The 20,723-nt window shown below is 61.4% G+C and overlaps 3 protein-coding genes across 8 annotated transcripts in view; 2 read left to right on the forward strand and 1 right to left on the reverse strand.

The window, feature by feature from the left end:
• RAD9A (RAD9 checkpoint clamp component A) overlaps positions 1-3,824 on the forward strand; it is a 6,442-nt gene extending 2,618 nt beyond the window's left edge. For 4 of the 6 annotated variants that reach the window (XM_024133340.3, XM_028483890.2, XM_055082334.1 and 1 more), the window contains 5 exons: positions 1,468-1,774; positions 1,864-1,928; positions 2,020-2,157; positions 2,928-3,135; positions 3,214-3,824. In XM_024133340.3, the coding sequence (XP_023989108.1) occupies positions 1,468-1,774; positions 1,864-1,928; positions 2,020-2,157; positions 2,928-3,135; positions 3,214-3,309 (814 nt within the window). In that variant the 3' untranslated portion in view covers positions 3,310-3,824. The remainder of the gene's footprint in view (positions 1-1,467; positions 1,775-1,863; positions 1,929-2,019; positions 2,158-2,927; positions 3,136-3,213) is intronic. The other 2 variants (XM_007126946.3, XM_024133341.3) reach the window with 1 other exon arrangement.
• Positions 3,825-3,941: 117 nt separating this feature from the next.
• Positions 3,942-7,277, reverse strand: PPP1CA (protein phosphatase 1 catalytic subunit alpha). The gene is made up of 7 exons (XM_024133343.3): positions 7,123-7,277; positions 6,466-6,597; positions 6,082-6,312; positions 5,357-5,461; positions 4,688-4,911; positions 4,471-4,605; positions 3,942-4,390 (listed from the first exon to the last, which is right to left on the reverse strand). The coding sequence occupies exons 1-7, from the start codon at positions 7,175-7,177 to the stop codon at positions 4,280-4,282; spliced, it is 993 nt and encodes a 330-aa protein (XP_023989111.1). The 5' UTR covers positions 7,178-7,277; the 3' UTR covers positions 3,942-4,279.
• Positions 7,278-8,514: 1,237 nt separating this feature from the next.
• Positions 8,515-14,197, forward strand: TBC1D10C (TBC1 domain family member 10C). Its single transcript, XM_007126947.4, has 9 exons — positions 8,515-8,687; positions 9,436-9,535; positions 9,761-9,868; positions 9,957-10,063; positions 10,271-10,385; positions 11,056-11,121; positions 11,227-11,416; positions 12,925-13,079; positions 13,384-14,197. Exons 1-9 carry the CDS (start codon positions 8,536-8,538, stop codon positions 13,729-13,731), a joined length of 1,341 nt encoding a protein of 446 aa, XP_007127009.1. The 5' UTR covers positions 8,515-8,535; the 3' UTR covers positions 13,732-14,197.
• Positions 14,198-20,723: the final 6,526 nt, after the last annotated feature.

Consider the following 20,723-nt stretch of genomic DNA (forward strand, 5'->3'; position numbering starts at 1 on the left):
AGACCGGGGCGCGAACCCGGTTCCCCTGCATCGGCAGGCGGACGCGCAACCGCTGCGCCACCAGGGAAGCCCTGTGGTCTGTATTTTGAGGATTTTTCTTTCTCTTTCTTTTTTAAAAAGAGCAGCTGTGTTGAGATCTATCCTGATGGGGCTTTTTCCGTAAATCTACATCGTTGGAAAAACAGTCAGACTTTTTTAATCTTAGGTATTGGCCTATCCCAACAATCTGTACTGTTCTAGGGTGTGATGGTTTAGGAGTGAATATGATTTGAACCGAATACATTTTTAGAGGGTGTCAAATTCAGAACCAGGCAGATCCACCTCCTGACCCTACACATGGTCCTAAAGTAAATCGCTTGAGGAAATTGGATCCCAGAGATTACAGGTGGGGAATTCTGAAGCGTGTCCATATTCCACTGGAGATCAAAGAAGCCCACCTAAGAGAACTGGGGGCTGACTCACACGACAGCTTCTTTCTGAAAGGGCTGTTTTATCTTGAAGGTTATGAGTTTGGAGGAACTAAGGTGATTGGCAGTGGAAAGAATCAGAACATGTGAAATTCCTTAAAAGTTTATTGACTTAAATAATTTTGTCTGTTACACGTAATACAAAAAAAAGCCTTTAAAAAACAAAGGAATTTTTTTTTTAATTTTTATTTATTTATTTTTGGCTGCTTTGGGTCTTTGCTGCTGCGCGCGGGCTTTCTCTAGTTGCAGCGAGCGGAGGCTACTCTTCGTTGCAATGTGAGGGCTTCTCATTGTGGTGGCTTCTCTTGTTGCGGAGCACGGGCTGTAGGCGCACGGGCTTCAGTAGCTGTGGCTCGCGGGCTCTAGAGCGCAGGCTCAGTAGTTGTGGCGCACGGGCTTAGTTGCTCCGCGGCATGTGGGATCTTCCCGGACCAGGGCTCGAACCCGTGTCCCCCGCGTTGGCAGGCGGATTCTTAACCACTGCGCCACCAGGGAAGCCCGTTTCTCTTTTTCTTATGGACAATTTTAAATTCATATAAAAGCAGACGCCAGTTCCTGTCGCAAGTGTTTTGAGGCAAATTCCAGATGTTATTTCACCTGTAACTGTTTATCGGCGTGTGTCTTTACTAGACAAGGATCTGAGGGCTCTCTCTGAAGGCCGCATTTATGCAGACAGTGTGGGGATGGTCTCCCACCCCTGGGTGGCCAGGTGCCGCCTGCCCGGTTTGGTTCAGCGCAAACAGCCCGTGCTTCCTGCTGTCTTCTGTGGGCTCTGCTCTTGTCTGCCCCGTCTCTTGCAAGTGGACTCCTCCTCCCACGACAGCCTGGTAGCCTTGGACGGGGCAGGGACCATGTCCCGCTCCTGTCCTCCCTGGGGGCATGCTAGGCCTGGCCTGGTTCCGTTTGGACATTGGGGTGTGTCACCGTCCCGCCTCAGGTCCTGAGAGCGAAGCCACTGGATGGGGCTGAGTCTTGGGGTGATGCTATGCCCTCCTCACAGGGTCCTGGGGGAGGCTGTTCTGCCCTTCCCCCCTGCGCTGGCCGAAGTGACGCTGGGGATTGGCCGTGGCCAGAGGGTCATCCTGCGTAGCTACCAGGAGGAGGCAGGTGAGGGAGCCAGACGTGGCCTGGGGCAGGGGGCAGAGGTGGGCTGGGATGGGGCAGGGCCCAGGTTTCCTCCTGTTGCTGACCCCACAGACAGTGCCGCCAAAGCCATGGTGACCGAGATGAGCATCGGGGGTGAGGATTTCCAGCAGGTGCAGGCCCAGGAAGGGGTGGCCATCACTTTCTGCCTCAAGGAATTCCGGGTGAGGTTGCCCCGCACGCGCTCACTGCCAGGGCCACCCGCTCCTCCCTGCCGGCCCGGGGCCTCAGTGCTCTGCCTCTCCCTTCCCAGGGGCTCCTGAGCTTCGCTGAGACAGCGAACTTGTCTCTCAGCATTTACTTCGATGGCCCGGGCAGGTAACTCCCAGCCTCAGGACAGGGAGGGGAGGGCTCTGGGATGCCAGGAGCCAAAGGGCCTTGACCTTGCCTGGACCCGTCACCTGCCCAGGCCAGCCATCTTTGCCATCAAGGACTCTCTGCTAGACGGCCACTTTGTCCTGGCCACGCTCTCAGAGCCGGACCCGCACCCCCAGGACCTGCGTGCCCCGGAGCTCCAGCGGCCGGCGCCTCAGCTTCAGGCTCACAGGTGAGGGCGCTGCCCACCCACTCCTCCCCCTCCCCACCTCTGTGCACCCTGGGGAGGGTGCTGCTTCCAGCGTCTGCACCTCCCCCTCCCCCCACTTCCTGTTGGGCCCCAGCCCCTGCAGTGCTCACAGCTTCCAGCCCTGCAGGCTCAACCTTACTGGGCAGCTGTACTCAGAGACTCCCCCCACCCAGGGAAGTGTCCCCAGGGTCCGGCTGGCTTCCTTCTCTGGCTGAGGCCTCCCCTCCGAGCCTCCTCCCAGGCCAAGGAGGGAAAGCGCTGCCGGGAAGCCGGGGGGCTGCCTGGGACTGGGGAAGCCGGTGGCTGAAAGGGCAGGTGGGTTGGGGAGGATGGGCCCAGTGTAGTTTAAGCAGAGGAAGTTTGGCCTGGCCCTCCGCCCAGCATGTCCCTGGGCCCCAGTGCTCTCCAGTTCCTGTCCCCTGGGAAGGTGCAGGCTTGGGCCCCAGGTGGCCCAGCTTACAGGACTTGCTGCTCCCCTCCCCCAGCTGAGCTAAAGCGGCCCCCAAGATGCCTCGCTCAGGCCTCTACCTCAACTCTGATGAAAGGATTCCAGGTCCACCCCCTCCAGGAAGCAGCCACTTAACCCCAGGCATCCTCTCCCCTCCCACCAAATCAGGAAGTCATAAAACCAAGAGGCCACCAACGGTCACAGGGCTTTTGCAGCCCCCCGCTGAGCCCTCCAAGGTGGGGCCCTGCCTCTGTTCCCCGTCTTCTCTCCTGGTCGTTGCTAACGCCGCCGTCTCTGCTTACAGCACACCCCACCTGGACGACTTTGCCCTTGACGACATTGACTCTTACATGATCGCCATGGAAACCACCGTGGGCAGTGAGGGCTCGCGGACATTGCCCTCCACCTCCCCTTCACCTGGCCTCCAGCCCCACTGTAGCCCTGGCTCCCACTCGGAGGAGGAAGATGACACCGAGCCCAGCACAGTGCCTGGGACTCCCCCACCCAAGAAGGTAGGGGCTGGCTGGAGACGGAGGCAGGGGAGGGAGCAGCCTCCAGAGCTCACTCGGCTTCCTCTGTTTTCTCGCCAGTTCCGCTCGCTGTTCTTTGGCTCCGTCCTGGCCCCTGCACACTCTCCCCAGGGCCCCAGCCCCGTGCTGGCTGAGGACAGCGAGGGGGAGGGCTGAGCCGAGAAGTCCTTGGAGGACTGGACCAGGGGCAGCCCGGGCCTCCCCACCTCCCAGCGCCAACCAGGGGCGGGACCAGCTCTCCTCCAGGGTGGGTGGTAGAGGTGGGCTGTGCTGGAGCTCAGCTGGCTGGTCCTGCCGCCTCCCCCAGGCCCTGCCCGGCTATGGCTATCTGTGACTGGCCTGGGTACCGTCGTCTCCCTTCGGCCCCCAGTCGATCGTGTCTGTTCCCAGTCTTGGTGCTGAGCTGCCACCTGCCGGGAGGTCCCTCACCTCTTAATCCAACCATGTGGCCAGGGTTGGGGGCCTGCCTTCTCTAAGCCCACCTCCCTAAGAGAAAAATCACGGTGGTGCTGCTGGCCCCTGCTGACCTACCTTCTCTGCCAATCAGGACCTGTCCCTCCCTCGGACCCTGGGTGCACCTCGGGGATCCCCTGTGGCCGGCACACACTGTTTTGCTTGCCTTTCCAAAACTCTGGCCCTGGCTTGGAAATTCCAAGGGCCCCTGTGACCTGAGCATGTGGCTGGTGTTTCCCTGGCTGGGGCCCCATGCCCAGCAAGCCTCCCAAGTGGCCCTAGGCAGAAGGGTCGCCAGGCGCGGCATTTGGGACAAGGGAGACAGACGCCGTGGCGAGAATCCAGCTTTGACCTTTATTCGAGAGACCAGATGGGTCGCCCCAGGATCCGGCTGCCAGCCCTGAGGCCAAGCAAGGCTGGGGACCCACAATCTGGCCCTGCTCTGCCCTGAGCTGCAGCCTCAGCCCCAGGATCCTGCCTGCAGCCATTGCAGGTACAGGTGGAAGGAGCCCTGGGGGTTTGGACGCTGCTATTGATTCATAAAAAAAAAGAAAAATACACCAAGGCTCCGTGTTCCCTGTGACGGGCGGCCCTAGGGGGCCAGCACGAACCCTCACAGCCACGTGATTTCTGTACAATCCACCATCTGGGGCAGAGGGCGGGCACACGGAGGCTATTTCTTGGCTTTGGCGGAGTTGCGGGGCGGGGTGATGGGCCGGCCTCCAGGATTCAGGCCGCTGAACTGTCCATATTTCCCCTTGTTCTTGTCGGCGGGCTTGAGGATCTAGAAGAGGCAAGCTGGTCAGGCTCATGGGGCTGAGCCATGGGCCCCCCCGCCCCTTCCATCCCCACCTCCACCCCCACCTGGAAGGAGCACATGAGCGTCTCGTCCACGCTCATCATGGCGCCTGCGTTGTCAAACTCGCCACAGTAGTTAGGAGCTGAGAAGAGTGTCACCAGCTGCCGCTTGGCAAAGAACTCATAGCCATCTTCTACCACCTGGACGAGGGTGGGGGCAGTTAGTTCAGCAGGTGCTGCTGCCCAGCCCCCACTGCCACCCAGACCAGAGCTGCCAGCCCACCTGGTGTGCCCGGCAGATGAGATCCAGGTCGTGCTTGTGCAGGAACTTGGCCACAACTTCAGCTCCAAAGGTAAAGGAGACGCCACGGTCATTTTCGCCCCAGCCCTGCACGTCCTTGTCAGGGTCAGACCACAGCAGGTCACACAGCAGGCCCTGGTCTGGCACGTCTGTAGGCCGCATGATACGCCGGATCTGCTCCATGGACTGTAGGTCTGGGGACAGGCCTGGGGGGGCACCGGGGGCAGGTCACTTCCTCAAGCCTCAAAACAAGGGCCCTCCCTTCTCCAGGAAGCCTTTGCCAATCAGCCTCTGTTCCCCCAACCCTCCGCCCTCTCCTGGATTCCTGGGAGCCTAGACAGGCAGAGCTCATCGCCTTCTGCCTCTTCAAGTCCCTGTCCCTTCACGGAGCACAGCGCTCCCTGGGGACAGACAAGCAAACTCCACGCAAGAAGCCGAGGCCACGACACGACAGTGAGTGCAGCCTAACGCTGGGGTGAGGGGGGACTTTGTGGAAGAAGTGATAGCCAAACCAGGACTCCAGGCAGAGCTGTTCCAGGTGGCTGAGAACGTGTCCTCCAGCTAACACTTCTGTCCCAAATCCCCCAGGGATGTGGCCAGGCTCGTCCTGCCCAAGCATTCCCTCGCCATGCGGCCCAGAGCCGCCCTCACCCCCGTGACAGCAGAAGATCTTTTCATCCACAATGGCAGCAATAGGCAGGCAGTTGAAGCAATCGGTGAAGGTTTTCCATAGTTTGATGTTGTAGCGTCTCTTGCCTGCCCAGAGGAAGGAGAGGGCTCACGAGAAGGCCTGTCTGCCCCACCCTCAGAGTGGGTCTCTGGGCCTTCCAGGGCACACTGTGTGTTGTTCAGACACAGCTGGGAGAAGAGAATGGAAGGCAAGAAGGGAAACCGCCCCCCGCCACCAACCCCCACCCCACTGCCTCCCAGGAGGAATTCTAAAGCAGCTGAGTCCACAGGAACCCCGGAGTTCCAGTTCTGGAACAACCTCAGGGTTGGCACCCACCCCCCTGCACACGAGCAGAGCCAGGCCAAGACCGGGTCTGGTCTCTCTCAGCTCCTGGCCAACAGAGTCCAGTCCGGACAGGCATCCTAAGTGCTTAAGTAACGGATGCACTGGAGGGGAATGTCGACAGGCAAGGCCCTGCGTGAGAATGCTGGCAGCCCTTCAGTCAGCAACCATTCACCACGTCCCTCCCGAGCGCCAGGACCCACGCCAGGAGGGCAGGGCGGGGAGACGTGAACCGGCCCGGCCCTGCCTTCACAGAGCTCAGTCTAGCAGGCTACCCCAGCCACCAGGTCAACACGAGGGTCGCACTGAATGGCCGGGAGAGCCCTTCGGGACCCGCTCAGCCCCAGACGCTCAGGCCACTCACACTCATCGTAGAAGCCGTAGATGCGGTTGATGCTGGCACACTCGTGGTTCCCACGGAGCAGGAAGAAGTTCTCGGGGTACTTGATCTTATAGGCCAGCAGCAAGCAGATGGTCTCCAATGACTGCTTGCCCCTGTCCACGTAGTCCCCCAGAAACAGGTAGTTGCTCTCTGGAGGGAAGCCGCCGTACTCGAACAGCCGCAGAAGGTCGTAGTACTGGCCATGGATGTCGCCTGTGACACAGAGAACCAGGTCAGCGCTAGATGCAGCCTAAACTTGAACCCGGGGCCAGGGTTGGACTCAAGGGAAGAGAGATCCAGGGACTTTGGCTTGCGGGGGGGGATACCCACTTTCAGGAAGCAAAGGGGCCCGGGCAGGGGGCTCACCGCAGATCTTGAGAGGTGCCTCCAGCTCCAGAAGAATGGGCTGGCTCAGGAAAATCTCCCGGGATTTGAGGCAGAGACCACGGATCTCGTTCTCTGTCAGCTGTACATTCTTTCCAGGCCGCGAGCCCTGCACTGGGAGTGGAATGAGGCATCAGGACCCTCGGGCAAGAAGAGGGTGGGTGACATGGGTGGCCCCATAGGCACTTCTGGGGGGCGCCTGGGCCTCCCGGGCCCCGCCTCGCCCAGGGGCAGCTGTTGCTGCTGAGCCTCCTGGGACCCCCGCCTCAAGCCTCAAGGGACGAGACCCCCAACTACCCTCAAGACACTCGAGAGGGGATTGCTGTGCGCGGAGGCCTGCCAAAATCTCAGAACACAGGACCCCTTGCTTGGGGGGGCTAGGTTTCTCGGATTTCTCTCTCACCCCAAGAGCCCTGGCCAACCCGTGCGCCCCCGCCCTGCTCTGGCAAGGGGAGCAACCCCAGACCTCCCAGGCGCGCCGCGATTGGAAAGGGGGGCACCTGCGGCCACGGGACCTCGCGGACCGTCCCCGCCCAGTCTAAGCTGGCCCTGGGAGGGGCAAGTCCACCCGCGCGCCACTTCCGGGCCGGGCAGGGGCCCAGGGCGCGGCCGGCGCCCACCTCCCCTGCCCCGGCCAACCTTCCAGCAGGCGCCCGATGATAGAGTCCAGGTTGAGCTTCTCGCTGTCGGACATGGCGGCGCCGCCGCTCTGGCCCCAGCAGCTCCGGGCCCGCTCCTGCCTCCCGCCCTCCCGCTGCCTCCTTCCGGCCTGGCGCTCCTTCCGCCCGCCCCGGCTCGCCGCCCCGCCTCCTAGGCCTCCCGCCCCGCCCCGCCCCGCTCCGCCCCGCCCCGCTCCGCCCGCTGCCCCAGCGCTCTAGCGCCTCCGCCGGACGCCGGGCGCAGGGGTCGCGGCGGCACGAGAGGCGGGGCCTCGGTCAGGGGACAGGACTTGGACTGACTCCTGTGTCTGGGGCGGAGCCTGCCTGGTGGGCGGGGCTTCGTGGGGCGAGGTCAAGCCTAGCTCCGCCCTTGAGGAGTTACCCTCCGATGTTCGGAGGAGGTGCGGTCGGAAGTACTTTGGCAGTTGTTTTTCTCTTTCAAGGGCTAAGCAGTCCTTTCCGCTTCTGTCCTGGTCGGGAAGGTGATGTGACCTCACTGTTAACTCATTGGGTCTCCCCAAACAGTGCAGATTAAGCCCCTGAAGTGCAGGAAAGGAAACTGAGGCTCAGAGATAGTAAGAGTTAGCCTCAAATTCACGGAGGACCTCTACCTCCTGAGTCTGGGGCCCTGGGGTGACTGACTAGGTAGATCCAGACACCTGTTGCTGTGCTCCGAGCTCATTTTGGTCCACACTGCCTGTGGTGCATGCTAAATTACTACTTTTTGTAATGTCTCATCCTTGCCTTTTGAGTAGTATAGTAATGCTACATTGTGTGCATGTTGAAAGTATTACTTTGTAAAGAGCAAACACTAAATACACCATGATACTCATTGGACCCTGAATCGAGTGTTTTACATGCCAGTGACCTCAAATCTGGAGGCAGCCTGCCCTCTCTACCTCTGGCAGGCCCTGGCCGCATCACACCCAGCGCAGGAACCCAAGCCTGCACCCACCCAGCCCACCGGGATGGTGGGAGGAGCCCATGGCCCAGGGCCAGGGGGGCAGGCCGGAAGAGCCCGGGACAGGAAGGGGTAACTACCCCCCCCCACGCACTTAGGAGGGGCCCCCCGTCCGGTTGCCGAAGCTGTGGCTGAGGAGGAAGTGAGAGGAGGAGGTGAGGTGCAGCAAGGAGGTAAGCTGGGCTGCAGGGGACAGGGGCCTGGCCTTTCTGCCACTTCTGGGCCCATGCTCCACCCCCACCCCACAAGAGAAGAGGGGACAGAAGGGGCTTGGAGAGATACCCTGAAATCTACTCCCTTTGACCACGCAGTCAGGTCCTGGGGCTGGGGCCTGGCTGGATAGGAGCCCAGGCCCTAGGCTGGCTAGGAGCCGCCTCTCACATTGGCTTTCCCCACATCTTGCAGCCTGTGGCATCAGGGGTCTGCAGCACCATGGCCCAGGCCCTGGGGGAGGACCTGGTGCAGCCTGGTGAGCTGCAGGATGACTCCAGCTCTTTGGGGTCTGACTCAGAGCTGAGTGGGCCTGGCCCATATCGCCAGGCTGACCGCTATGGCTTCATTGGGGGCAGCTCAGCAGAGCCAGGGTAAGTAGGGAAGGGATGGGGTGGGGCGGTGGGGTGCTGGGAATAAGGGTGGGAGCTGAGGGCTGAATTCTAGAGTGAGGTCCAACCTCGAGGGTCCTGGGAGGGTCTGGGGACTCAGCCAGTATCATCCCTTCTCGGGTTCCAGATGGAATCCTAAGGTTAGCAGGGCTGCGGGAGGTGGTCCCTGTATGTCTCTTTTACTCCCAGTTTCTGAGGGTTTCCACCCACCTCTGGGGCCAAACATTCTTCCCCTTTTAATCTGGCCCAGGAATCCCAGATCCAGATCACAGAACCCACACTTCTTCCCCCACCAGTCCTCTCCATTCCCAATGTACAGACAGGAAGACAAGTCCAGAGACGGACAGGAAGGTCACACAGCAGATCAGAGACAGAATCAGACTCCATCTCACAACTCTTGGCTTCTAGTCCAGGACCCTGTCTACCCAACTTCCCCGATGACTTGTCTGTGTCCCCATCCTGGGGGACAGTCAACAAGCCCCTCCCTCAACACACACCTACACACCCCCTTCGGTCTCTCCGGCTTCCACCCACATCGGAGCCACATCCTTTCCTGTCCCCATGACAACCACTGGCAACTCCTGGGTGACAGGTCCCCACCCCGCCCCAGAGATTCCCAGAGATCTCCAGGGCCGGGAGTTAGGCTCACCCAGGTAGAATGAAGGGTGGCAGATGTGGGCTCTGGGTAACAGCTGCCCAGCGCCTGGATGCCTGTGCCATGTGTCCCCAGGCCAGGTCACCCTCCTGCAGACCTTATCCGCCAGCGGGAGATGAAGTGGGTGGAGATGACCTCACGCTGGGAGAAAACCATGTCTCGGCGGTACAAGAAGGTGAGGGGGAGAGTGGCCCCACCCAGGCCTCAGTGGCTCAGCCCGCTTTGCCTCGGCCCGTGCCCTGGCAAAATTCACCCCTCCCCTGTCCCAGTACCTCCTGCCTTTCCTCCCTGCCACCCAAAGTGGCTCTTGCCTGATGACAGGTTGTGCTTGGGGCTTGCCGACAGGAGCAGGGGAAGCTGGCGTGGCTGGCCTAATGGGGTCCCTTGGCCTCATCCACAGGTAAAGATGCAGTGCCGGAAAGGCATCCCCTCGGCCCTGCGGGCCCGGTGCTGGCCCCTGTTGTGCGGGGCCCATGTGTGTCAGGAGAACAGCCGTGGCACTTATCAGGTGAGGGAACTGGCAGGGGTCCCACCTCCCCTCCCCTGGCCCTTCATCACTCTGGGCCTTTACACTCAACCTTTTTGTCCACCCACAGGAACTGGCTGAGGCCCCTGGGGATCCACAGTGGCTGGAGACCATCGGCAGGGACCTGCACCGCCAGTTCCCTCTGCATGAGATGTTTGTGTCACCCCAGGGTCACGGGTACGAGGCCAGTGATACCCGGGGACCCCCAGCCCCACAACGCCCAGGTGCTTTGGCCTAGTCCCCCCTCCCCCGCCCCAGCTTTATATCTTTGCATCTCAGAGGACCCAGCAAGGCCCTCGGGGGGCTGAGGCCTGGGCGAGGGCCGCCAGAGGGCGGGGAGGGGATGCCCGGAGGACTGGCCCCTAACGGGGTCTTCTGGCACAGGCAGCAGGGGCTCCTCCAGGTACTCAAGGCCTACACCCTATATCGGCCAGAACAGGGCTACTGCCAGGCCCAGGGCCCTGTGGCTGCCGTGCTGCTCATGTATCTGCCTCCAGAGGTGAGTGCCCCCAACCCTGCTACGGGGACCCAAGACCCTGACCCCCTAACCCCAGTGATCCATGACCCCCAACGCTGGTGACCTAGGGACCTAGTAATCCTGTGCCCTGGACCCATGACCCCTCCATCCCCAGGAACTCTGGCCTCAGGGACCTGGGATCCTTGACTCGTACCCAAACCTGTCCTAGTGAGTGACCCAGGGCCTCATGACCACCAGCCTCAGCGACCTTCAAACCCAACGACCTTGACTGCAGGAACATGGAACCCTGAGCCCTGACCTTTGCCCCAATGATCTAGGAGTCTGGATGTTATTACTTTGTCCTCATGACTTCTGATTCTGAACCCTGTGACCATGATCCCTGACCCCAGTGACCCCAAGAACCCAAGACTTGATCTTGGGGACCCTCCCTAGCCTTGACCAGTGAGCCCCTACCCTGTGACCCTCAAATTCAACCCCCTGAGCCCTGTGACTTGCAACTCCCTACCCCCCTTGGTAGGCCTCTATCTGGGCAACAGGAAGCTTTTTGGTAAGACCTGCCCCTCCCCACCAGCCCCAGCACTGAGTCCAGGCTCCTGGCTCCAGACCCTCCCCTGCGCCCCTTTCCCCCGCCCTGCGGTCCCCTCCGTGGTCCCCTCTGCGGTGGGCACTCAAGGCCTGTGCCCGCCCCCAGGAGGCCTTCTGGTGCCTGGTACAGATCTGCGAGGTTTACCTCCCTGGCTACTACGGGCCCCATATGGTGAGAGGCTGGGATGGGGCCAGAGGGCACAGGGGGAGGGGCTGGGCGGGGGCTGGGGAGGGGCCTGGGGACGGGGAGTGGAGGTGCTGATGGGCGTGGCCACAGGAGACTGTACAGCTGGACGCCGAGGTGTTCACGGCCCTGCTGCGGCGGCTGCTCCCGCGTGTGTACAAGCACCTGCAGCAGGCGGGCGTCGGGCCCCTGCTCTACCTGCCCGAGTGGTTCCTGTGCCTCTTTGCCCGCTCCTTGCCCTTCCCCACCGTGCTGCGTGTCTGGGACGCTTTCCTTAGCGAGGGTGAGTGGGTGGCTGGCCCGGTGGGCGGGGGCAGGTGTGGGAACTCGGGCCGGGAGCCTCGGGTGCCTGGTGTGCAGAGGGGATGAGGGTGCCAGCTCTGCTCTGCCCCACCGCCACTGGCAGTCCTGGCCTGGGGCCCGGCTGCTGGGGTGTGCTGAGGGTGACAGCGCCCTGTGGCTCTGGGGAAACGGCCCGGCCCTTGGCCACGGATCACCAATGTAATGAATGATAGCCCCCACCCCCAGCAGTGAGACCACCACAGGGAGGGCACCATCTGCTTGGGGAAGGGCTGGAGTCGGGGGGCGCGTCCCCAAGGTAGATAGGGCAGGAGCTGCAGAGATGCCAGCAGTGAGACAGCTCAGGGACTGGGCACAGTGGGGGCATGGCCGGTGGAGCCCCACGGGCCCTTCGTGAGCGCTCTCGGAGGCCAGCGCTGCTCTGGAAGCCAGGGCCACTTGAGTGAGTGAGACCTACATTCCGGTGGAGGTGGGGATGGGAGGCGACGGTACCAAATTAACGGGGTATTTATAGATTGTCATAAGTTCTGTGAAGAAAATAAAACAAAGGATGTGCCCGAGTGTAGGGGGGCGGCAGGAGGAGAGTGCTGTTTAAAGGGGCTCGCGGCCGCTCTATGGAGGAGGCAAACTTGCAGGGCCAGTGTGGAGGCGGAGAGGCCAGGCTACAGACGACTGACTTGGGGGTGCGGACGTGGGAGAGGTGCCGGGCCAAGAGCGGGGTGGTTGGACCAAACAGATGGTAGAAATCAATCAGTACATCTATTGAGCACCCGCTGTATGCCCAGTTGGCTTCAGGCTGGCTTAGAGCTCTGGCCACGGGTGTCCAAGTCGCCATCTACATGTCCTCCGCTGCAGACTCAGACCTCGACGGCAGGGCAGGGCCCCCCCAACCCGCGTCAGAGTGGCTGAGCTACCCTTGCCCTCTGCCTCAGGCTCCCTTTCATAACGGTGATGCTGTCCCTTTACAAGTCACAGTTGTCACCAGACCTCGCTGGTCCCCTGACTGCTGTTCTCAGCAGACCCGAGGCTACCAGGAAGGAATTCTGAGGCTCCAGGAAGAGGCCCAAGGTCACACCCATGTGCGTGTGTGCGTGTTTATGTGCACGTGTGTCCTATGCTCTTGGCTTAGAGGTGAGGAGTTCTGGCTAGAATCTTTCTAGAATCAGAAGGTCACAGGTCTGAGCTGGAAAGGGCTTCACGTCACCACCCAGCTCTTCCTCGGAGGGACGAGGAGCTGAGGCCCAGAAGGAGAAGGCTTGGCGTGAGGCGTTCAGTAGCCCCGGCTCCTGGCAGGCTGCTCTGCCCAGAAGTGTCCGTGGCCGCTGAGACATGCTGGCCAGTGCTCTCAGATTGCCACCCTGCTCTCAGTCATTGGGTCACAGGAGCAGAGCTGCAGGAGGGTGGAAGGAGTCTGGCTGAGGGCAGGTTCAGGTGCAGACTGTTAGGAAGCCCAGGGCTGGCCCCCCAACTGAGTGAGCCCCCGGCCTGCAGGTGTGAAGGTGCTGTTCCGCGTGGGGCTGACACTGGTACGCCTGGCACTGGGCACCACTGAACAGCGCCTGGCCTGCCCAGGGCTCCTGGAGACGCTCGGCGCCCTTCGAGCCATCCCGCCCGCCCAGCTGCAGGAGGAGGTCTTCATGCCCCAGGTGGGTGCCCCTTGCCCGCCCTCTGCAATGACCCAGCCCCCCTGCACAGTTGCGGAAACTGAGTCCCAGAGGGGGAAGTCACAGTAAGAACCGGGGCTCAGTTCTTGTCCTCTGAGCAGCAGAGAATGTGGAAACCCCAGGCCTCAAGTGGCTTTCCGTGGCTCCTTTAGTCTCTTTGTCTGTCAGCCCCTCAGCCCTCAGCCACTTCCTGCGGCTGTGTCCTGCCCGCCCCACAGGGATCTCATCTCATCGCTTCCTGCCCTCCCCCAGGCCAGGCAGATTCAGTATCAACTGCTCCCCACAGGTGCACAGCGTGGCCCTGTCCGAACAGGACTTGCAGCGGGAGATCAAGGCCCAGCTGGCCCAGCTGCCCGCGTCGGCATCTGGGCCACCCCCGAGGCCGCAGGCCCGCCTGCCTGGGGCCCAAGCCATCTTTGAGGCCCAGCAGCTGGCAGGAACCCGGGGAGCCACCAGGCCCGAGGTGCCCCGCATCGTGGTGCAGCCCCCGGAGGAGCCCAGGCCGCCACGGCGCAAGCCCCAGACCCGAGGCAAGACTTTCCATGGGCTGCTGACTCGGTCCAGGGCGCCCCCTATCGAGAGCCCCGCCAGGTCCCATCGAGGCTCCACCTCCTCCCTGGACACCCGATTCTGAAGGTCCCACTTCTGAGGGTACCAGAGACTCGGGGTCCCCCAACCCCAATTGCCTGAACGGTGGATGCCAGCCTCAGAGTAGGCACCGCGCTTTACAGCCGGGATGGATGCCTCAGCTTCTTTCCCGCGGACTGTGTCAGGCTCGAGGATGAAGGAAGGTGAGAGAGTGAGGTTTGGGGGACCCAGGCCCATCATCCGCCCATGGAGCTGTCCTGGGGCCTGGGCCCTTGTAAGCCATCAAGCTGGCACTGAAGGAGGGTGAGGTTAGGGGCACAGGCTGGGCTTAGGGGACCCCAAGGCTCCCGGGGAGGCCTGGAATAAAGTCTGAGCAGAAGCCCGTATGCAGTCAGATGGAATGCCTTCCAGCCTCCACCCTGGACCAGCGGCTCCTTCCCCTCCGGCCCTCACTCCCCTCACAGCCCCGCCCCTCCTAGTCCAGCCCCGGCGCCTCGGGGCACACTGAGGCCGCCCATTGGCTGCTGGAAGGTGTTTACCAGCACCAGGAGCCAATGGTAAGCTGCAGTGCCCAGCCTCTTGGGGTCAGGTAAGGCTTCTGTACCTGGGGGCAGAGGGCTCCCCCAGCGGATGCTGGGCCCAGAAGGGGGGCTCTATCCCCTCTTCTGTTCCCTCTTCCTGCTGGCTCAGGATCCCCCCAGGGGTGTGGGCACCCTAAGCCAGGTCCGCCCCCCACCCATGGTCCTGGTCCCGTCCTCAGAGAGCGCCAGCTGAGAACAAAGGCCTAGTGTGCCCGGACAAAGGAGAAAGGGCCCGCCAGCCCTTGCCCCCTGCCTAAGCCCCAGCCACACCCCCTGGGGACTGCCACCGTGGAAACCCCTCCCACACTCGCTAATTGCCCCCGTGGGTGCCTGAGGTGCCTGGGACAGGAGCAATCGCCAGGACAACGGGGCTGGTTCTGGTTCTGACATAGGCTTATGTTCCTGCAGGGCCCATTCCGGGTGCCCTGCCTCCCTGCTTCCTTGGGTGCCCTCCCCTGAAGGGGGGAGGGGGAGGGGAGTACCCGGAGAAAGTGTCTGCAGTCCCGCTTAAATGCTGGAGTGGTTTTTGTTTTGGCCCCGCTGCCGCATCTTAGTTCCCTGACCAGGGAGCCAGCCCCAGCACCCTGCAGTGGGAGCGCGGAGTCTTAACCACTGGACCGCCAGGAAGTCGCAGTGGTGGAGTGTCTGAGCCATCCTTCTCAGTGGCTGAGCTGGAGCGTTGGCGCCCTCAGATCTAGTGACAGGGCCACGGCTGCAGGAACACGCTCCCTCCACGTACACTCTTGTGGCGCTGCCTGTGTGACTGGCCAGGCCCTGGGTCCTGGGCGCACCATCCCTCTCCCTGAAGGAGGGACTCACGGAGGTCCAGACCCAGAGCTGAGGTTTACCTGGGGGGAAACTAAGGCTCAGGAGGGGAGGCAACTGGGCCAAAGCTTTGCTGCCCAGGTCAGACCCAAGGTTCACCGCTCCCCCCGCATCAACAGCCGTGAGCCTGACACCCACCTCCCTCTGCTGTCCTGGGGCTGCTCTCTCTCTCCTGCTCCTGCCCAGCCCCCCAGTCTCGCCCCAGCCTAGGTTCTGAGTGTGGGCCAGGGGCTGGGCTCCTGTGAGTTAAAGAGAGCTTCCTGAGCCCTCCCTCCCCCTCCCCACCCCACTAGGGTACTTGGAGCTTAATAATAACACAGTCCCCTGCAGTTCACGGACCCTTTCTCAGACCCCCACACCCTCTCTCTGCAGGTGGCACTGAGAGCCTCTTTAGAGAAGGGGGAGGTGGCCAGGTTGAGCGCCCAGCCCAGGATCACAGTTGGGGGCAGAGCCAGCTAGACCACGCCTTAGGCTTAGGGCGGGTGTCTCATGGACTCTCCCGCTGGGAGCAGGTAGGTGGGGGAGCCTGCAGGGAGTTTATGGGATTTGCCCTGCACTCCCTGCCCTCCGTGCGCTCAGCTCTTCTTCTGGGAAGGTAGAGGAGCAGGAAAGCAGCAGCCTTGGCACCAGGGCTGCTGAGTCTGGAGGAGAGGCCACGTGGTAGTCGTTCCCCCTGGATATAGACCCTGGGGCACGTGGTCTCCAGCAGGGGCCTCTCTAGCTGGGGCTGAGTCACTGCCTTGTCTACTGAGGGAAGCATTTTCTGGGCAGTCCTTCTGCAGGTCCCGTTATCCACCATCCATCTGGGAAGCCTGAGCCAAGGGGTCAGACCAAAAGAGGACCAGCTCCCTCCTTGTCGGAACGCTTTTTTACACACGCTGTTCCCACAGGGCTGCGCTAGCGCCCTATGGCTCCTGTGCACTATTTGGGAAAAGATGCCCCTCCCCCAGGTACATGCATCCCTTGCGGGACGGAAGGGAAGTGACCGCTCAGCAGGGTACCTTTGTGCAGTGAGCAACCTGCACAACCACACTCTGAACCTAGCAGCCCCAGCTCCCTACAAACCTGCCTGGAAAGGGGCTCACAGAAGGCAAGGCACGCATCAGAGTGCTCAGCCTGTGGGGACCAAAGCTGGGATGGCAGCCAGCCATGTCCATCGGCCCGGGTCAGCCCAGGGGACAGGAGTCGGGGGCAAGCAAAGAGGTGGAAGGGCAAATGGACCCCCGTGGGGGGGGGGCCATGGTCTCCATCTTGACTGCCACCCACCCCATAAGTCCCCCCAGCCCCACACTGTCCGGAGGCCAGGCTTGGACTCCCTGCAAAGTCCCTGCACGGGAAAGGCCTTCTCACTCTCTGTGAACCTCAGTCTCCTCCTACAGATAATAGGATAATAACAGCTCGCACCCTAGTCCCAAGAGCACTCTACCTGTCTCACTGCTATGATGGCTATTGTTTAGTCAAGCTGGGCAGTCACCCAGGGATTGTCTCTCGTCACCCCACGCCTACCTGGCTCAGCTCAGCCTCAGGTGACCTCCAGGCTCTCCTGGCACAAACTGAGCAAGACTGCCCTGCCAGCCTGCTTGCCCCAAGTCCCAGGGCCCTGGGCTGAGCTGCAGTTGCCCAACCCTGATTTTCCTCTCTGCATCCACAAGGCAAACGCCATCACAGCCGGTGCCCAGCCAGGGCAGTCTGGGAGTGGGCACAGAACCACACTGCTCTGTGTGCATGTATGCACACACTCTGGCAGAGGGAAGACCCCAGCCCTGCCTCTCACCAGCCGTGTGACTTTGGGCAAATCACATCACCTCTCTGAGCCTCCATTGCCTCATCTGCAAAAGGCAGAGACTCATAACTGCTACCCAACAGGGTTAAGTGAGATATGGCACATAAAGCCCTCTGTACAGTGCCTGGGACAAGTCAAAAAGCGTTTGCTGGCACTGCTACCTTCTGCCAGGTGCCCCCTGTCCAGCCAAGCCTGGGCTAAGGTATGCACTATAATCCCCATTTGAGGATGTGAAAACTGAGTCCACAGATGCTACACTGCTTGTGTTAAAAAAAAGACAGCAGGGACTTCCCTGGAGGTCCAGTGGGCAAGACTCTGCGCTCCCAATGCAGGGACCCGGGTTCAATCCCTGGTTGGGGAAATAGATTCCGAATGCATGCCGCAACTAAGAGTCCACATGCCACAACTAAAGATCCCACATGCCACAACTGAACATCCCGCATGCCACAACTAAGGCCCAGTGCAGCCAACATACATAAATAAATAAATAAATAAATAATTTTTTAAATAGTTAAAAAAAAGAAAAAGCAAAAAAACAAGACAGCAGGCCCAAGGTGGAGTCACTTATGCTAAGCCCCATATCACCAAACGGAGATAACTTGATTACAGTTTCAGCTCTCCTGGAAACTGTATCTTAAACCAGTCAATCAGGAATTGCCTGACCAGCACTAGCAAGTTCATCTGCCTGATAGACCCCTGCTGTTGCCTAAAAGAAAGTGATCTTGCAATAACCAACCCACTTTTTTGCCTAAGTATAACTTCTTTGTGTCTGCTCCCTTCTGCCTATAAAAGTCTTGCATTTTACACAACTTCTTGTAGGCTCCTTTCTGCCTGCCAAATGGGATGCTGCCTGATTCTTGAACCGCTGGATAAAGCCGATAAAATCTTTAAAACCTACTCTGTTGGATTTTGGTTTTTAATATTTGTTAAGTGTCAGCTCTCATGCTCTTTGGTGACATCCATGCCCCAACCCTGCTCCCTCCCGTGGATCTCCCTGGAGCTCAGGCTACCCCCTCAGCAAGAGGATGGATCTTCTTGGGTGGCCGCCCCTCATTCCAGGAGCCTGGGCTGGCCACAGGGAGGAGTGGAGTGTGGATCTGGTGCTGGGGAGCCCAGAGCAGCCCTGGAAAGCTGTGTGGGGAATGTGGGCTGGGCTGGGGGGCCCCAGGTAAGTCACTTCTCTCTGAGTCCCTCCACTGGTAGACAGGGTGGTTCCTCACAGGCTGCTCTGTGTACGGTTGTAGAAAGGGGCCAAAGCAGCCACCTTTGCCTCCACAAGTGCTGTGGGGCCGTCAGTACCCTCCCCCAGCCTAGGAGGCTCTAGGGAACAGTCGGGGGGTGTCTCTGGAGAGAGGGTCTGAGTTTTCGGGGGGTTGGTGGGTAGGTGGGAGAATTGCAACAGTAGCCTACGTGCGCTGGGCTCAGGATGCTGTGATAATCTTCACCCCAGTCCTATGAGATGGTAACTAGACCCATTTAAGTCAGGAGGAGAGGGAGGTTCAGACCAGGAAGGGGAGGTGCCCAGGCCCCACAGCTGGATCTAGGATCGGAATCCACCTAGTGGGACAACACTTGAGAGGGTATGAATCTCTGGGTGTGTTTCTTGGGGTGAATATGTGGCTGTGATCCAGGTCTCTTGAGGTGTGCTTTTGTGGGTGTTTGGATGGGTGCACCTGGGGGTAAGGATGTGCGTTTTGGGGAGATAACTATGGATGTCCAGCTGACCTGGGTGTTGATGGGCAGGGCAGATCGTGTAGACAAGCCCCTTCCTTTGCTGGGCTCAGACCCACTAGAACTCCCAGCCTGGCCACCCTCTTCCCTCTTGGCCCCCAGCAGGGCAGAGGGTATCCCAGGGAACTGGGACTGCCCTTGTGGGGGGCGTCTTACCTAGTGGCCACTACTCTGGAGGGGCTGGGAGAGATGAGGAGGCGACCCCGCATATGTACAGGGACCCCTGTTCAAGAAGGTCTTTCTGGGAGTGCTTGCTGCCATACGGCACAGTGCTCCTTGGCAGGCAGCTGCGGCCCGGGGTGCTGGGGAGCTCAGGACTCCATCCGAGGTCAGGGCTCCGGACCGTGTGCTCCAGCCGCTCTCCTGGCCACCCCACCCCTGAGGGCCAGCCCTGGTACCAGTCTCTGCCGGCTGCAGCTTTTTCCTCCCCCTCTATCCTCTTTCCATCTCTCTTCCATTATGGGTCTCTCTCTCTCTCTCTCTCTCTCTCTATCCCCCTCTTTCCTCTGTCTTTTCTTTACCTCGGCCCCTAAGTCTGTGACCCTCTCTGACGATCGCTCTCCGTTAGAACCTGGCCCTCTGTTCGACTTACTGTGTCTCCGAAGGTCTCCTGTCTGTCCCTCCGTTTGTCTCTCCCTGCCACCCCCCGCCCCCGGCGCCTTGCCTCTGGCAGGGTCGGGCCCGCCCACCCCCAGCACCCCAGGTTCAGGATGGGTGGCGGAGGTTTTGCCGGGTCCCCCGGCTGGAGGACGGTGGGGCCGGGCCACTTCGCCCCGCGCCGCCCCCCCGCCTGGCACTGGGCATGCCCCGGGCGCTTCTATATAAAGCGGCGCCGCCTCGGCCGGGCGCTGTGCCGCCGCCGCCGAGTCCCGCCGGGTCCGCGCCGCCCGCCGAGCCCGGCAGAGCCCCGCCGAGCCGCTGCCGCCCGCCAGGTACCCCGGCTGCTGCCCGCGCCCCGGGGAGAGCCAGGGAGGGGGCCGCGGGGCAGGGGCCGCGGGGACGGGACCTTGAGCGCCCGCGCCCCCCAGCGGGACCCGCGACACCGCCTGCACACCCCTCCCAGACGCGCGCGCACACGTGCGGGGACCCGGCGCACCCCCCGCTGGAAGGGCTGAGCGCCAGGACCCCCGGCCCTGCCCCGCGCAGCCTGGGATGTGTGAGCCCGGGGTGCGGGGCCCCATGGGGGTCCGGGCGTCAGAAATCCCTCTGCTTCCTTGGGGTGGGGGCGGGGCAGCCTTGGACACCTCCTGGCTGGGACAGGAGAGCGGGGCGGTCGCGGCCACCTCTCTGCCCCAGAGTCTTAGGGGCTGGGCTCTGCGGTAGAGATCCGGCCGCCCTGACTCCCTCCTCTGTCTCTCTCTGTCAGTCTCTTCCATCAGTCTCTCAGCCTCTCCACCTGTGAGATGGTGAGTCTCCTCTGGTCCCTCCCCACCAAAGCCCAAGCCCCTAATCAGAGGGAGGGCCCGGAGGGCGGCATCGGGCACGTAAAAGCCTAGCCCTGGGGCTGCCTGTGCGGACAGACCCGTGACCAGCTGCGCACACACCACCCCTTGACCGCCCACTCTGTGTGCCATGGGACAAGCAGCTGCTGTGTGCTAGGCACTGCCTCTCTCCCCCATCAGCTCTGGGAGGCGGGCACTCCTGGTCCCCTCTGGCATTCATTCATCCTGCAACTTATTATTACCAGGCGCCCTGCCCCATTCTAAGTTTGGGAACATAGCAGTGAACCCGTTCTGGGCTCTCAGGGGACTCAGCTCCTAAGAAAGGGCACCAAGCCTCAGAATTTGGCACCGGTGAACCGGCGTTCCAGGCCAGGTCTGAGGCCCAGACCTCTGCCCTCCCGGCTGCCTGCAGCGTGCGGTCTCGCAATGACCACGGTGATTCTCTAGGTCCAAGCCTCATCAGCACCCCGGCGGGGGACAGGGCAGGCACCAGGCGCCCACAAGTCCCAAAGAAACCTCACGACTTGCCCAAGGAGGCCCAGCCTGTCCCCCGGAGGACAGGCCCACCTGTGTCTGCACGTGTGTTCACAGAGAGCCTCTGAGCAGCCTCATTTGGGAGTCAGCCAGCCTCAGAGAGGGGCAGGGTGTAAGATTTCATCTAAAGTGAGCATTTCCA

This window comes from Physeter macrocephalus, unplaced genomic scaffold, assembly GCF_002837175.3.
Source record: "Physeter macrocephalus isolate SW-GA unplaced genomic scaffold, ASM283717v5 random_86, whole genome shotgun sequence".
Classification (NCBI taxonomy): Eukaryota; Metazoa; Chordata; class Mammalia; order Artiodactyla; family Physeteridae; genus Physeter; species Physeter macrocephalus.